At 45.2% G+C, this 16,345-nt stretch overlaps 1 protein-coding gene across 1 annotated transcript in view; it reads left to right on the forward strand.

Annotated features, from left to right (window-relative positions):
* Prtg (protogenin) overlaps positions 1-16,345 on the forward strand; it is a 104,414-nt gene that overhangs the window by 27,579 nt on the left and 60,490 nt on the right. The window contains exons 3-7 of the mRNA XM_042281253.2: positions 9,494-9,638; positions 12,642-12,775; positions 13,935-14,072; positions 14,344-14,502; positions 15,728-15,887. Of these exons, the coding sequence (XP_042137187.2) occupies positions 9,494-9,638; positions 12,642-12,775; positions 13,935-14,072; positions 14,344-14,502; positions 15,728-15,887 (736 nt within the window). The remainder of the gene's footprint in view (positions 1-9,493; positions 9,639-12,641; positions 12,776-13,934; positions 14,073-14,343; positions 14,503-15,727; positions 15,888-16,345) is intronic.

The raw sequence follows: 16,345 nt of genomic DNA on the forward strand, positions 1-16,345 counted from the left end.
GAGAAGCAAAGAAAAGCGTCCGTGATCTTGGGGATATGCGAGGTATCTCTAGTTCTACATTGGAAGTGAGGATAATTTCATAAAACAGGGAGGGTGGTCTTCAGGACTCAGCTTTTATATTTATCCATCCATCCATGCATCCATCCACCCATCCATCCATCCACCCATCCATCCACCCATCCATCCATCCATCCATCCACCCATCCACCCATCCATCCACCCATCCATCCATCCATCATTCATCCATCCATCTATCCATCCATCCATCTATCCATCATCCATTCACCCGTCCGTCCGTCCATCCATCCATCATCCATCCATCCACCCATCCACCCATCCATCCATCCATCCATCCACCCATCATCCATTCACCCATCCACCCATCCATCCATCCATCCACCCACCCATCATCCATTCACCCATCTACCCATCCATCCACCCATCATCCATCCACCCATCCATCCATCCACCTGTCCGTCCATCCGTCCGTCTGTGCACCCATCCACCCATCACTGTAACATGTGTATGTTGTGTGTGTACGTCAGAGGACAACTTGAAGTCACTTTTCTTCCTCTACCGTGCGAGTCCCAGAGATCGAACTCAGGTCGTCAGTCTTGGACACAAGCTCCTTTACCCACTGAGTTTTCTTGCTGGCCCAGGAGTCAGCTTTTAAAATCTGTATGTGCTGGGTGTGGTAGCACACACCTTTGATCCTAGAATTTAGGGGGAAAGTGCAGGTGGATCTCTGAGTTCAAGACCATCCTGGTCTACAGAGCAGATTCCAGGCCAACCAAGGCTACATACCTTATCTTGAAACAAATAAAAACAAAATAAAATCTGTGTGTTGTTATCCTGCTTACTATATGACTTTTATTCTTAAAAACTATGTTGAGAGATTGGAGAGATAATGGAGTGATTAAGAGCACTGGCTGCTCTTCCAGAGGACCTGGGTTCAATTCCCAGCACCCACATGGCAGCTCACAACTGTTTATTAACTCCAGTCCCAGGGGGATCCAATGTCTTCTGGCCTCGGCAGGTACTACACACACATGGTGCACAGACATACATTCAGGCAAACACTTGTACACATAAAAATAAAACCTCAAAAAATTTTAAATGGTCTTAAATAAAACAAAAATCTGTTTCATAGAAAGGACAAGGACCTTTTTGAGATTTGCTTTCAATTAATATACTGTAAAACTTTTTGGGCTTCAGTTATATGTGAGTTTTTTGGCATACGTGGTATAAGTACATGTTCGTGTGTGTGTGTGTGTGTGTGTGTGTGTGTGTGTGCGCGTGTGCGTGCGCGCACGCCTGCGGATGCCAGTGCATTTGGAGGCCAGAGATTGACTTCAAATATCTTCATGAGTCTATCTTATTTGTTGAGACAGAGTCTCACACTGAACTAGAACTGACTATTTTGTTTAGATTGGCCGGCCAGCGGGCCTCCAGAAACCTCCGTCTTCACATCCCAGCATTAGGGTTACAGGTCTTTGCAGGTAGCCATGTCTAGATTTTTAAAAGGATGCTGGGGATCCAGACGCGGCTCTGAATACTTGTATAGCAAGTACTTTACCCACTGAATAGTTTTCCCAGCACCCCCCCCCCGAATTTTTTTTTACAGTTACCATATATTGTTTTATAACTTCCATTAAATTTGTTCTTTTTTTGACAGTTTTGTGTGTATATACTACATGTGGTTACCCTCCCCTCCCCCTCTCTGTCAGCCCTCCCCCAGAAGTCTTCCCACATCCATGTCATTCTGTTTTGTTCTGTGACCCACTGAATTTAATGGGTTTGGAGCTGTCCTTGGAGCCTACAGGGCTCACAGCTGAAGACAATGGCCGCCCCTCCCCCGGAATCCATCAGCCCAGCAGGGAGGGGAGGGGCCTGGTGATTCCTCTATAAATCTGTGTACTTTGTTCATCCTGCCCCCGCCCCCCAAGAGTCCTCTGCTGTGTGCCGGTCCAGAGTCCTTCAGACCGTCCCACGGTCTGCATCTTTTCTCTCAGGTGTCCCGGTATGTTCTGTTGTCCATGAGTTTATGTACATACAGGTCCTAACATTTCTCTGCCTCTGCCTGTGCTAGAACTCACGAAGTAATGGTGCCGAAAGTATTCGGTGTGAAAAAATTCCCACCACCTGTAGGTCGTCTGTGCCCCCTAGGCACCCTCCCTGGCTGCCATCCTGAGCTGTGAGCTGGCTCCTTCAAGTGGACTTTGGACGGCGCATGGTTGTCGTATTTAAAGCACTCTGACTTTAGGCCCATAGAAGTCACTGCCCTTGCCTTGTTCTTAGGCTCTTTGCAGTTTTAGGGGACAGATGTTGGAACAATGACGCTTGTTCTTTTGTGGAGTATGCATTGGAAGGGTGCCAGGAGGTGGGAAGGCGAGGGACATGCCAGCAGAGGCCCCAGAGAGCCTACCCACATCCCTTCCTTATGCATCCTTACGTGTTTAGAATATGTTGAGGATTAAGAGTGCTTTTACATTTTTTTTTGTGACATTTATTTTGTGTGTTGGGGAAACACGTGTGTGACCTGGTATATGTGTGGCTATTAGAAGGTAGCCTGAGGGAATAGGGTCTCTCCTACTGGGTGGGTTCCAGAGATCCAGTGCAGGTCATCAGGCTTGGTAGCAAGCACCTTTATCCAGTGAACCATTCTCCAGCTTGGGTTTTTGTCTTTGTTTTTGAATGGCTACAATAGCCGTATCTAGAACAGTCATCTCTATGAAGTAACTATTGTATTCTATGATACCCCGTTATAACCCCTTTAAGAACCTGACTTTTTGGGACACAGTGATTTGCTCAGAGTTGTGTGGTAGGATGTGTGCAAGCTGTATTGTTCTCAGGGAGGAGAGGGGAGAACTCCCTGAGTTCGAGACTGGTGGTGATGGAGCGCGGTGAGTTAATTCAGGACGCCTTTGTTGGCTACACTGCTTACTCCTGGCCACCGACAGACAGGGAAGGTACATTATCCGAACTAGGAAAATTTGTAATCTTGATAAAAGAGACCAGGACTTAAGTTAAATGAAGAAGTTATAATTTTTTTTTATTATTTTAACTACATTGGGAGTGTGTGTATGCGCGCATGCGCACTTGAGGGCTGATTTCTAGGGAGGCCATAAGGCCATTTCTGTAGGAACCCCCAGAGCTGGAGTTACAGATGGTTGTGAGCTGTCCGACCTGGGTGCTGGAAATCGAAGGCAGGTCTTCTGCAAGAGCCATAGTGTTCTTAACCGCTGCCAAGCCGTCTCTCCTTCCCTGTCTTGCCCAGTCTTAAAGCTGTAGTAAGTTTGAAGCTTATTCCTTGGTTGGTTTCTACCTGCTGATACCTTCACATTCACACTGTGACTAAGGGATGCCCAGATCTCTGTGCCTGACAGGCGGTCTCCGAGTACAAGGAAGCGAGATCTGATGAGGCAGTTAGTACTGTGTTTTGGTTAGTGAAGCCTGCATTGTTGACCTGAAACACCAGTGACGTAGGAATAAAACTTTAAGTTAATAGGTATAAAACTCAGGGACAAATCTCTGAAGCTGTGGTTGTTGGAGAGTCAAGAGTCAGAAGTCACCCCGTGTTCTTGAGGAGCTGCTGACAGATTTCCTCCAAAGCTGCTGATGGGTGCCTTAAAGACATGGAAGCTGGGAGCTCTGGGAAGTGACTGTTGACTGTTGGCTGTGTTCCCCTGCCTATGGTATCCCCCTGGGAAGAGTGGGGGAGTGGCAATTGGCGCCGTCCTTCATGAACCTAGACTTGGAGCTCAGTGCCGACCTGTGGTGCTGGACCTGCGGTGCTGGACCTGGAGCCCAGTGCCGACCTGCGGTGCTGGACCTGGAGCCCAGTGCCGACCTGCGGTGCTGGACCTGGAGCCCAGTGCCGACCTGCGGTGCTGGGACCTGGAGCCCAGTGCCGACCTGCGGTGCTGGGACCTGGAGCCCAGTGCCGACCTGCGGTGCTGAGACCTGGAGCCCAGTGCCGACCTGCGGTGCTGGACCTGGAGCCCAGTGCCGACCTGCGGTGCTGGACCTGGAGCCCAGTGCCGACCTGCGGTGCAGGGACCTGGAGCCCAGTGCCGACCTGCGGTGCAGGGACCTGGAGCCCAGTGCCGACCTGCGGTGCTAGACCTGGAGCCCAGTGCCGACCTGCGGTGCTAGACCTGGAGCCCAGTGCCGACCTGCGGTGCTGGACCTGGAGCCCAGTGCCGACCTGCGGTGCTGGGACCTGGAGCCCAGTGCCGGACCTGCGGTGCTGAGACCTGGAACCCAGTGCCGACCTGCGGTGCTGGGACTGGCTGTTTAAACTGAACATCAACATTCTGACTTATGTTAGTGTTAAAACCCTTTATGTGCACATTTTATTGGTAGCTTTTAAAAGTAACGTTTTCTTACACTGAGAAGAGCCTATAAAGTTGTTTTAAGTTACCAAATGAGCTATTATTACAAATAATGTGTCTATACTTTTTCCATTTTTCTAAAACAATGTATATTAAGTATTTTATTTATTCTGGCTTTTTTATTTGTTTGCTTGGTTTTTGTTTGTTTGTTTGTTTTGCTTGTTTTTTGAGACAAACTCCTTCTGTATCCTTGACTGGCCTGGAATTCCGAGAGAATCCACCTGCCTCTGCCTCCCCGAGTGCTGGGATTAAAGCACTCTGCCACCATGCCTGGCTTTTAAGATGCATGAATGTCCTGCTGACTTAATATGCAAGCCAATGTTGGTATGTCCACTTAATTAGTGGAACATCATTTCTGGTATAGAATCTTTTATAAGTTGCTTTCTGATCCCGTACAAGTTTGGAGACCATTTTTGTCTGAGCAGTGTTAACAGCCCTGGCTGTAAATCATGAAAAATGATTAAGTGGGCAGAGGAAGAAGAGGAAATCACAAATCAAATAGGCACTTACATTTATTGTGTTTGCAAGGTTGTTTTTGAGGACAGCGCATGTTTTGGGGGGACCTTGTGTCCGGGCTGTTTTATAGAGCTCTGGCCTCTTAACAGCACTCCTTGAAGGGCTCCTTGTGAAGCTCTTGGCTTGTTTAGCTCTGACTGTGGAGGGAGGTCAGGTTTCACGAGGAGGCTGTGGGCTTGTAAAAGCGTACCTTTCTTGAAGAAACAAAGTCCACATCAGGAAGGAAGCTGAGATTTTCGAGAGGATACTTAAATTTGTCACTTAAATAAAGAGCAAAAAAAAAATGTGGACAACGAAAAGATCCCACAATGAAGTCTTAGAAGGCTTCAGCACTTACCCCAGCATTCACTTATTCAGCTTAATGCCCTCTTAAAAAAAAAATAATAACCAGGGCTTGGGAGATGGCTCCTTGAGCCATCCCAGAGGCTGAAGTCTTTACCATGCAGACATGAGACCAGAGTTCAGATTCTCAGAAGCCCAAGTCACTGCCGGGTCGGGGCGGCAACCTTCCTGGAATTCCAGCCCTCAGAGGAGGAAGTGGGATCCCCAGAAGTGCCGAGGGAGACTAGCCACAGTTTCAAGCTCTGATTCTGTTTGAGAGACCCTGCCTCAGGGACTGAGGTGGGAGAGTGAGAATGATTCCAGACAGCCACCTCCGGCCTGCATGTGCACATATGTGTGTCCACGTGCATGAAAAAATGTACACACCATACACACAAGAAAAATGGAAAAAGAATAATCAAAATAGAAGCCATGCTTGGAACCAGGCTGCCTTCAAGCTTGTAACCCTCCATCTGCGGTCTGGAGTGTGTGCCACCATACCTGACTCGATATTTTTTTTTTTAAAGATATATGGCTCCTTAAATAAACTTTATAACTTAGTTTACATACTTTCCTACGCAAAGATGAAATAATAGCCTTAGTCAATGTCAGTGCGCACAAGGTTTTAGTTGTTCAGTGTTTGCCATGGGGCTGGGAACTGCAAGCTTTGTCCACGCTGGGTAAGCACTCTACGCAGAAGTTCTAAAGGGATCTCTCTGGTCAGAAATTCAGGGATTTGACACACGCTCTCAGCCAGCTAGACAGCCAGTCTGAGGCAGAGAGTCTCTGGTTCTCATCTTGCCTAAAAACTGAGTGTCTCAGGCTTACAAGAGAATTCAGAGTCTTGGTAACTACCAGGCTTGGGATCTCAGTGCCAACCGCTTAGCTGGCTGGAAGCCCTTGAGTGAGACGCTTCCTTTCCCCGTACCTCAGTTTTTTTCAGCTGGATATTTTGATGACACAGCTTGGGGAATTAAATAAACTGTAATATATACTACTCACAGAACAGGACCTAGCAACAAAACGTATGTTAAACTATGATGTCAGAAAAGGCTGGAAACCTGTGTTGTCCCATTCTATACGGATTTACCTTTCCAGCGTTTACTGAAGTTTGAGCTACCAACTTACACGCGGTTTGGTTAAATACCTCTGTCTCCCCTTAGATTCCTGAATGTAACACTCCTGGCTTTGTCCTTCACTGGATTATGGCCACCTAGGGTGCGCCAGACACCAGACAAATATTTGTTGAATGGTAAAACTTAGGAGGGATCACTTTTGTCTAAAAGTTTTCTGAAATGAATAGGATTAAAATATTTTTCCAGTTAAGAGTCAGTTAATGTGGCCTGTTATTGTATAATTCAGAGCCAGTCCACATGGCTGGGCACTGGAAAGATGAGTCACGTAATCATGTGAACAGTAGGGTTGATGTTAATGTGTGATTCATGGAAATTGGCTCCTTTGTACGCTAATTTTATAGAATATCTTTAAGAACAGAGATACATTTTTTTTTTTCTGGTTGGAGGGGCATTTTATAGCCAAACCATAGCAATTTATGGGAAGCGTTAGAGGCTGAGTCATGTCTCAGTGGTGACATTCTCTCTTAGTGTGCGAGATCCCTGGCTTCAGTGTCCAGGGCTGCTAAATGTGCCTTTGTATAATTTAAAAGTGACTGCTTAAATAGAGTTTGGTTTTGAAGTAATTGATGCCAAACTGCTTTTCCCACCTAGCCTGTTGACGGTACCCCGTCAAGAAGAATATATACACATTTGGCATTAACCATTACATCCTTTTCTTTTGCTGTACCAAGGATACATGCATTCCATCCGTCCAGTAATTAAGCTTACCAATTGAAAGATTTGACTTAAATATTTATCTTTAATTTTTTTATTTTTAAAATAACTACTTATTTTTATTTAATGTACATTGGTATTTTGCCTGCCTATATGTGTGAGTTACATACAGCAGTGAGCTGTCATGTGGGTGCTAGGCGTTGAATCCAGGTCCTGTGGAAAAGCAGCCAGCACTTTTAACAGCTGAGCTATCTCCCCCAGGCCCACACTTACTTTTTGCTTTGAGACAGGGTCTTACTATATAGCCCTGGCTGGCCTAGAACTCACTGTGTACACCAGGGTAACCTTGAACTCAGAACTGCCTGCCTCTGCCTCCCCAGTACTGGGAGTAAAGGCAGAATTTGGGGTGTGTGTGTGTGTGTGTGTGCGCGCGCGCGCATGCTTGCAGGTCTCTCAGAGTCAGTTGTGAGCCACCTGACATGGATGCTGGGAACTGAGCTAAGATCCTCGTTGAGGGCAGTGCATTGTGCTTTAAACCACTGAGCCATCTTTCCAGCCCCTAACTGAAAAAATGAAAAGGAGGAATTCTGTGATGATACATTTAAAAAAAATTATTTATTATGTATACAGTGTTCTGCCTGCATGTCAGAAGAGGGCACCAGATCTCATTACAGATGGTTGTGAGCCACCATGTGGTTGCTGGGGATTGAACTCAGGACCTCTGGAAGGGCAGTCAGTGCTCTTAACCTCTGAGCCATCTCTCCAGCCCTGGTATTGTTTTGTAGTTATATAAATCCCTTCACTTTGCTTAACAGGAGTGTGCACAGTGGTCCTTTGCTTCTGCGTTGATTGGGTCTGTTGGCAATACTTCCCAGCTTGTAGCTTTCAGAAAACTCTTTACACTCAAGAGACATGAAAACCAAAACAGCAAATGGTGATTATTTTGGAAATAGTTTCTACTCTGAGGATCTACTGGTATCTGTAGGCTGAAGACTGCTGTTCTGCAGGAATGGAGATATTCGTTACTGACACAAATGAAGAATGACTTTACCTCTGGCCAGTGTTTTGAAAGTAAATCCTTCTGAGAATATTTTGACTTCTATAGCCCGGTACCTCTAAAGGCCAATAAACTATCTACAGCAAACTAAAGCCGAGCCCAAGGTGGAATTTGGCAGCCTTCTGTGACCTTTTGCCCTTTCCAGTGTCATGGAGAATCAGTCTAGGCCCCACTTTTTCATACTTTTCCTTCTACTTTCTGTCTCTATCGATACACCGAAGGCATTTTTACTGGAGTCTCAGGAAGGGAGCTCGCGCATGCTCAGATCCGTCTTGTGTCTTGGAAGGTTAGCTGAGGGAAGAGACACCGGGCTCTTCGTGATGTCTGCACTCCTTCAGCATGCAGCACTGTAGACCCTGGCCATGGCTCCTTGGAGGCCTCTTAGGATAGGGACCAAGAATGGACTCCAGAAACCTCAGCACTTCAGGATTTATCTCCTCTTTGGAAATGCATGAGCCAGAAGACAGCCTTTGTGCTTCTGGGAGGCCCTGGGTTCCCGCACAAACAGTTCCCTGTCCTGCCGTCACCCGAGCAACCCCAGAGAGGCGGCGCTGGTGTGTGGCACTCCAGAGTCTTTTGGTTCTCCGTTCCTCTTTAAAGCCCGCGGGACTCTTGGGACTCCTCAGTTCATCCTGAGGCATTGCGGGTTCATGTGAAAAGTCCTACGATAGATGTCTTCTGGTTTCCTCCATCCTGCGAACACAGGCTGCCATCCTTTCAATCTGCGCTGCTGTTAGGTTGCCTCTCCTGCCTCAAATTATATATTCTCCATTTTCTCCAGAATTCATTGGATTCTTCAAAAGCCAGTTCACAGAAATAGTTTTGACCTGGATAGTTTGTCTTTATTACAGTTGAAAAAAATCTAATTTTTAGTTTTGTGTGTGTGTGTGTGTGTATGTGTGCATGCGTGCACACACTCATGCCAGAGCTAGGGTTACAAGCTGTTGTAAGCTGCCTACTATGGGTTCTGGGAATCGAACTCAGCGCCTCTGCAAGAGCAGTGCTTGCTCATCTCTCCAGCCCTAGTTCATCTTTTCTTCCCTTCCCTCTGATAACCAGTAGAATTTGGCTTGTACTTTACCTTTGGGTGTATAACTATATAACCATTTTGAGCCCTTATTTTTCCTTCAGTTACGTCTATGTTTTCTCTCTAATAGATGGTTTCCTAAGACTGTATTTAGAATTTTAAATACTAGGAAAGACAGACTCGCCAAGTCCCGTGTCGTTGTCGTGTGTGTGTGTGTGTGTGTGTGTGTGTGTGTGTGTGTGTGTGTCCCCCGCTTTTTCTCCAAGTGTTCATGAAATCATCTTTGTTGACCTGAGCAGGAGTTCAGATCTGGTGAACTGTGCTGTGTAATGCTGTTGCTGACTGCGCCGCTATGTGCTGATTCTAAACTTGTCCAATCTTGTCACAGCTATTTCTGCGTTCGAAGTCCATCCAGTTTCTACTGAAGTCCAGGAAGGGGGCGTTGCTAGATTTTCTTGCAAGATTTCATCAAACCCCCCTGCAGTCATAACATGGGAGTTTAATAGGACAACCCTGCCTATAACCATGGACAGGTAAATGTAGCAATGCTTATTTGGATATGGCACATACGGCTTCACACAAAGCTTCTGAGGGGGAAAATATCATGGAGTTCACTTTCATTTGGGGTGGCAATAATTGATTTCCTAAGACATTTCAAACTCAGATTAAGAATTGCATCAATGCTGGGTGGTGGTGGTGCACGCCTTTAATCTCAGCACTCGGGAGGCAGAGCCAGGCGGATCTCTGTGAATTCTGGCCAGCTGGGCTACAGAGTGAGATCTAAACAGGCACCAAAACTACACAGAGAAACCCTGTCTTGGAAAAAAACAAAAAAAGAGAGAAAGAAAGAAAAAAAGAATTCCATCTCGGGCCTTGAGAGATGGCTCATTATTTAAGAGCAATGGCCGCTCTTCCAGAGGACCACGGTTCAATTCCCAGCACCTACATGGCGGCTCACAATTGTCTGTAACTTCAGTTCCAGGGGATCTGACACCTTCATACCAATGCACATAAAATAGAATTAAATAAATTAAAAAAAAAAAAAAAAAGGAATCCCATCATCAGGACTGGAGAGATGGATCAGTGGTTAAAAGCTCTGCTCTTTTGGAGATTTGGTCCTAGCACCCGCACTGAAGCTCACAGCCACCTGTAACTAGTTTCAGAGGATTCTGTACTTTCTGATCTGCTCCCAGCAGCGCAGACATGTGGTCCATGAACAGATGCTCAGACATGCGCGCGCGCGCGCGCGCGCGCGCGCGCGCGCACACACACACACACACACACACACACACACACCATAAATCAACATTAAAAAAGAAGTTTGATTCCTGCTCTGCTCTGAAATATACAAAAATCATTTGCTAAAATGCTAGAACACTAAGATGGGGGAAAATTGTGAAGTGTTTCATTGAAGAAAAAGAAAAACTCTAATTCAAGAATATCTTAGGCCAGGTGGTGGTGGCACACGTCTTTAATCCCAGCTCCCGGGAGGCAGAGGCAGGAGGATCTCTGTGAGCTCAAGGCCAGCCTGGGCAACAGAGGAGTTCCAAGACAGCCAAGGATACACAGAGAAACCTTGTCTCAAAAAACAAACAACCAAACAAACAAAAAAAGAATATCTTAAACCTTTTTTTGTTGTTGTTGTTGTTGTTTGTTTGTTTTTATTTTTTGAGACAGGGTTTCTCTGTATAGTCCTGACTGTCCTGGAACTCACTCTGTAGACCTGGCTGGCCTTGAACTCAGAGATTCACCTGCCTCTGTCTCTTGTGTGCTGGGATTAAAGGCGTGCACCGCCGCCACCACCGTCTGCATCTTAAACCTTTTCTACTCCCAGCAGCTCCTGAGAAATTTTTTTTTACATGATCCTAGGTATATAAAATAGGTATAAAAAGCAAACATTTGTTGAAATGAAATGATATTTATTTTAAAACAATGTTTGGTAGACATATAATTTTGCTATTAAAGATGAAAGCAAATTTGTTCCCAGAAGTGAGGTGGATATACTTGTCTATTTTTACATAAAGAACTAAGTCTCAGTGGAGTATTTGATGCTACAGGAAATGTAACACATTCACAATGGTTTTCAGCTCATCCGTTGTTTTATACTTTATGTGTATGAGTGTTTTACCTGCATGTATGTCTGTGTGTCACTTGTATGCAGTGCCTGCAGAAGCCAGAGGGGGTGTCAGATCCCCTGGAACTAGAGCTATAGACAGTTGTGGGCAATCATGGGGGCTGGAAATTGAATCCTGGTCCTCTGGCAGAGCAGCCAGTGCTCTTAACCACTGACCCATCTCTCCTGCTCCATTATATTTCTCAATACTAAGAACACTGCTTCAAATAAATACACTGTAAGAAATAAATACACCGTAAGAAATAGCAGAAGTGTGTTCAGGGATACTTTAGAAATTGTTAGGATTCTACCTTAATTTAGAGCCAAAATTCATTTAACATCTTTTTTGTTTGTTTATTTGTTTTGAGGCAAGGTTTTGCTGTGTAACCCTGGCTGTCCTGGATCATACTCTGTACATCAGGCTGGCCTCAAACTCACAGAGATCCGCCTGCCTCTGCCTCCAGAGTGCTGGCATTAAAGGCGTGCGCCACCACTGCTCTGCTTCATTTAACAATGTTTATTGAACTTAAGTCAACAACTCAAACAGTATTAATAAGATTAAACACCCTAATACTTCTCAATCTAAATTTTATATTTACAGCTGTGAAATTGCTAAAAGTATTAGTTTTCTATAATTAGGCCATTATATTTCATTAAGGACAGAAAACTTTGTATATTCAGTGAAGACACTTCATTTCCTAGCACATAGTAGTCTTGAATCTGAGCCTGGCTGTTTCAGGTAGCATTCATGGGTGGCGTGTGGCGTGACAGCTTCCACAGTGTGGAGTGCGAATGTGCTGTGTTCAGGAGTGAAGTCACATGCTGCCACATGGGCCCGCTCACCAGAAACAGCTCAGATACATCCCGTATTTTATGTTGAATTGATTTTTATTGTTGCACACCTTTTACTATTGCCCATTTTTTAATGACTGCCCCACATTCAAGTTTTGTGGTCCTACATGGCGTGGTGACCCTCCTTTAGAAACTGGGTCGTGCAGAATAAATAGCTCTTAGTGGGATCACACCCCTCCAAAAAAAAAGTCAGGATTTTGAGAATAAAATCATACTAAGATCTGAGCCATTATCAGCTCAATCAGCACAAGAATGTTAACAAGATCTGATCTGTAAAACGAGAGTGCTAGATTTTACAAACGGTGTACTGTAGAATTATTTACATCTCAGAGACCTGTCCTGACTCAAGTGGAAATAATAGAATCAAGCTGATGTGTTCGCTGGTGTTGTTTTTCAGGGTTGGGAATCTGGTTCTCTTCCATACCCCAGCCAAGGCTCCTACGTTAAAAGGTCTTCACAGTATTGTTTCTGCCATGGCTAAAAGGATTGAATGTGTTCATTTCTGTCAGTAGAAAATTTAGTACAGTGTAAAGATCTGCAGAAAGTTCACTTACACTTCTTGTCTCAACAGGGTGACTGCCCTGCCATCCGGAGTACTGCAGATCTACGATGCGGGCCCAGAGGATGCTGGGAATTACCGCTGTGTTGCGGCGACTGTAGCTCATAAGCGTAAAAGCATGGAGGCCTCTCTCACCATAATTCCGGGTACCATGCTAACGTGGTTTTTGTTCGGTTATTTTCTCACATTCTTAGGAGATTTTCGGCTGTCCCGCCTTCTTTTCTCTTGGTTGTGTTCTGTCCGTCAGAATTTTGATGGCATTTAAATTCTTGTCCTAGAGTTGGTTTGAGTTTCTTATTTTCAGAGACTTTCTCTGTGCTCCATCTTAGCCTTGAACTTGTAACCCTTCTGCTTCTGCCTCCCCCAAGGCTGGGATTACAGGTGTGTGCCATCATGCCTGGATTGCAATCTATTTGGAACAAAGACTTTTACTAAGCAAATCTTTCCCAGGCAAAGTGTGTTTTCTGTGTCAACCTCCTTGAGAAATGTGCAATGATTGCTTTATAAATTTTTCACTTTTGTTTTTAAAAGCATAAAATACAGACAGGGACAGAAAGAGACTGTCCATTGCCAATAAAGATGTTTGTTTCTAATATGATATTCTTCAGCGTAAGCACTAACCACTAATGGATATGCATTTTGGGGGTGTCACGTGACAGACCTTTTCTGGGGAGACAGACAGACACATGCCATCCAAGTTAGGAATTCCATTACAGACCAAAGTGCAGACACCACCAAAGTAAACCGATGAGTTTTATTGGGGTTACTTACAGGAATGTGGGGGAAGGGTTAGTCAGAAATGACTCAGAGACAGCTGCGTCACCAAAGCCCACCCAGCATGGGTGGCAGCTCACAAAGTTGGGAATCTGGAGCACTCCCAGCCTGCAGAGACAAGAAGATCATGGTAGCCTGCTGGCTGCCAGCCTAACCCCAGGTTCAGAGAGAGACCCTGCCTCACAGGAGTGAAGGGGAGATGACAAACAGGGTCCCTGTGCACACACACCACACACAAACACACCACGTAACACACCCACACAAAGATAGGCAGGCAGGAACTGAGAGTCGGAGGAAATGAAGGGGAGGCAAAGGTAAGCTGGGTGGGACGGCACCCACCTGTAATCCCAGGACCCATGGGGTAGAGACCAGGCGCGGAAGGCCATCCTTGAGTGTATAGGGAACTGGAAGCTGACCTAGGCTATGTGAGATCCTGCCTCAAAACAATGAAAGAATAAATGAAAACATGAGGAAGATTTGGCGTTTTAATGTTTCTTACGATTTATGTATTCTGTCTTTCCCTGCCCAAAGCTAACGAGACCAGACCCTTCTACATGCCGACCATTATAGCCGGTCCACAGAATGTAACTGTGTCTCTGCATCAGACCGTCGTTCTAGAATGCATGGCCACAGGATATCCCAAACCCATCATTTCCTGGAGCCGTCTTGGTAATTTGTCCTCCTCACTGGGGGTGGGATGCAAGGGAGTCCTTCCTCGGAACGTCATTCTTTTTAGTGAAACGGATAAGATGTGTGTTTTATAGATAAGACACATTTGGCAGTTAAACCTGAATGATTTCTTTTTAGCTTTGCGATGTAAGGAAAGCTTATGCTCCCGAGAAATTGCTACTTTTTAATGATTGATTTCACGAATAGTGATCATTTGGCATAATTTCAGATGAAGTGCGTTGTTTCAATTTACATGTTCTCTTTGAAATAGATCACAAATCCATTGATGTCTTTAACACTCGGGTACTTGGAAATGGCAATCTCATAATATCAGATGTCAAGCTACAGCACACTGGAGTGTATGTTTGTCGGGCCACCACCCCTGGCACTCGCAACTTCACGGTTGCCATGGCAACTTTGACCGTATTAGGTATGCATTCTTTCTCTACTCAGGAGATGCTTATGTTTCAATGTTTGCCATTTTAATTCCTTTCACGGTTTTCTTTTTTAAGGTTTTGTTTTTAATTATGTGTATGTATGTGTATAGGTATATGCATGTGAGTGCAGTACCCAAAGATGCCAGAAGAGGGCACCATATTCCCTGGAGCTGGATTTACAGGAGGTTGTGAGCTGCCCAATGTGGGTGCTGGGAAATGAACTTGAGTTCTCTGCAAGAGCAACAAATGCTCTTAACCCTTGAGGCATCCTCTAGCCCTACATGGCTTTCTTTTAACTCTGAGTTTGCCAGCAGTGATAGGGAGGTTGATAGTAAGTACTGTAAAAGCCAGCAGTAAGTTTTTGGGGAAATAAAAAATTAAATCCCTGTGTTAAAATACAGCTCTACAATCATGTTGTGAAGCCATCATGTTTGTGTGCACAGCTTCAAGCGCCTTCTTATTTACGTTTCCCTTCTCCTTCTCATCCGTCTACGTGTCTACACATCTAACAGTCTACACTCAATCTCTTGGTGACTGTGTTCACAAGTGTCCTCTCATTGGGTTTAGTTAAGATGGGTTGTGGGTGTGAGTGTGTGTTCACAGGTGGTCTCGGTGGAGGAGAGTAGGTGCTGAGCATCAGAGAGGCACTCTCCTAGTTCTGTTTCTGTTGTTGTGATGAAATACCTCACCTCCACCAAAACCATGTAGAGGAGAAAGGGTAAATGTTAGCTTGCAGTTACTTCCAGATTATTGTCCATCATCGTGGGAAGTCAAAGGGGCTTCAGATAGCTACTCACATCCATAGTCAGGAGGAGGGTGAAATGGATGCACACATGCTCGCTTGCTGGCTTGTGTTTGGCTTGATTTCCCCACTCCATATGGGTCAGGGTTCCCTGCCTAGGGAGTGGTGCCCCCTACAGTGGACTGTGTCTTACCAGTACCAGAAAGACAGCCCTCCACAGACACGTCCACAGGGCAACCCAGTGTAGACAGTCCCTCCCCCGATGACTCTAGGTTGTGTCTAGTTGACAGGGAAAGCTCCCCGCACACAAACCTAGCTGGTTGTAGAAGATTCAGACTCTCTGACATCGTCACACATGGGGCTTGTCTCATGTATTCTTCTTTTTGTCGTTCCTATTGAAACTATGGGACATATATATAATATATATATTACATATATATATATATATATGTATAATTTTTTTCCATTTGAAATAGCTCCTCCTTCATTTGTCGAATGGCCTGAAAGTTTAACAAGACCACGAGCTGGCACTGCACGGTTTGTGTGTCAGGCGGAGGGAATTCCCTCACCCAAAATGTCCTGGTTGAAAAATGGGAGGAGGATACATTCAAACGGCAGGATAAAAATGTACAACAGGTAAGCCATGCTACTTCTAAATAAAACAATGCCTTTATTAGTGTTTACATGAATTGGTTATAGTAGCATCAATCACCACATAATCTTGTCAGTTAACACTAAATGTAAGAAGTTAACGTTTATAGCATTAGTGTGCCGTCTATCATTTTGTATTTTATGTGTGGATCTAAAGTGATGTGTTATAATGGAGCACATGCCAAACAGTCCCCTGGATGGCAGTTCTAGCCCTGGTAGGGCACTAGCTAAGTGACCCCAGCATACATGGACTCTGGGGGTCTTTGCTCCTTCTCCCATCAAATGAAAAAAACAAGAATGAAGTAAGTTACTTCCTAATAGTCCCTCAAGGGTTCAAACTTAATGACTTTAAGAATGCAACTTGAGGGGCTGGAGAGATGGCTCAGTGGTTAAGAGCATTGACTGCTCTTCCAGAGGACCCGGGTTCAATTCCCAGCACCCAC

Source organism: Peromyscus maniculatus, chromosome 7, assembly GCF_049852395.1.
Source record: "Peromyscus maniculatus bairdii isolate BWxNUB_F1_BW_parent chromosome 7, HU_Pman_BW_mat_3.1, whole genome shotgun sequence".
Taxonomy (NCBI): domain Eukaryota; kingdom Metazoa; phylum Chordata; class Mammalia; order Rodentia; family Cricetidae; genus Peromyscus; species Peromyscus maniculatus.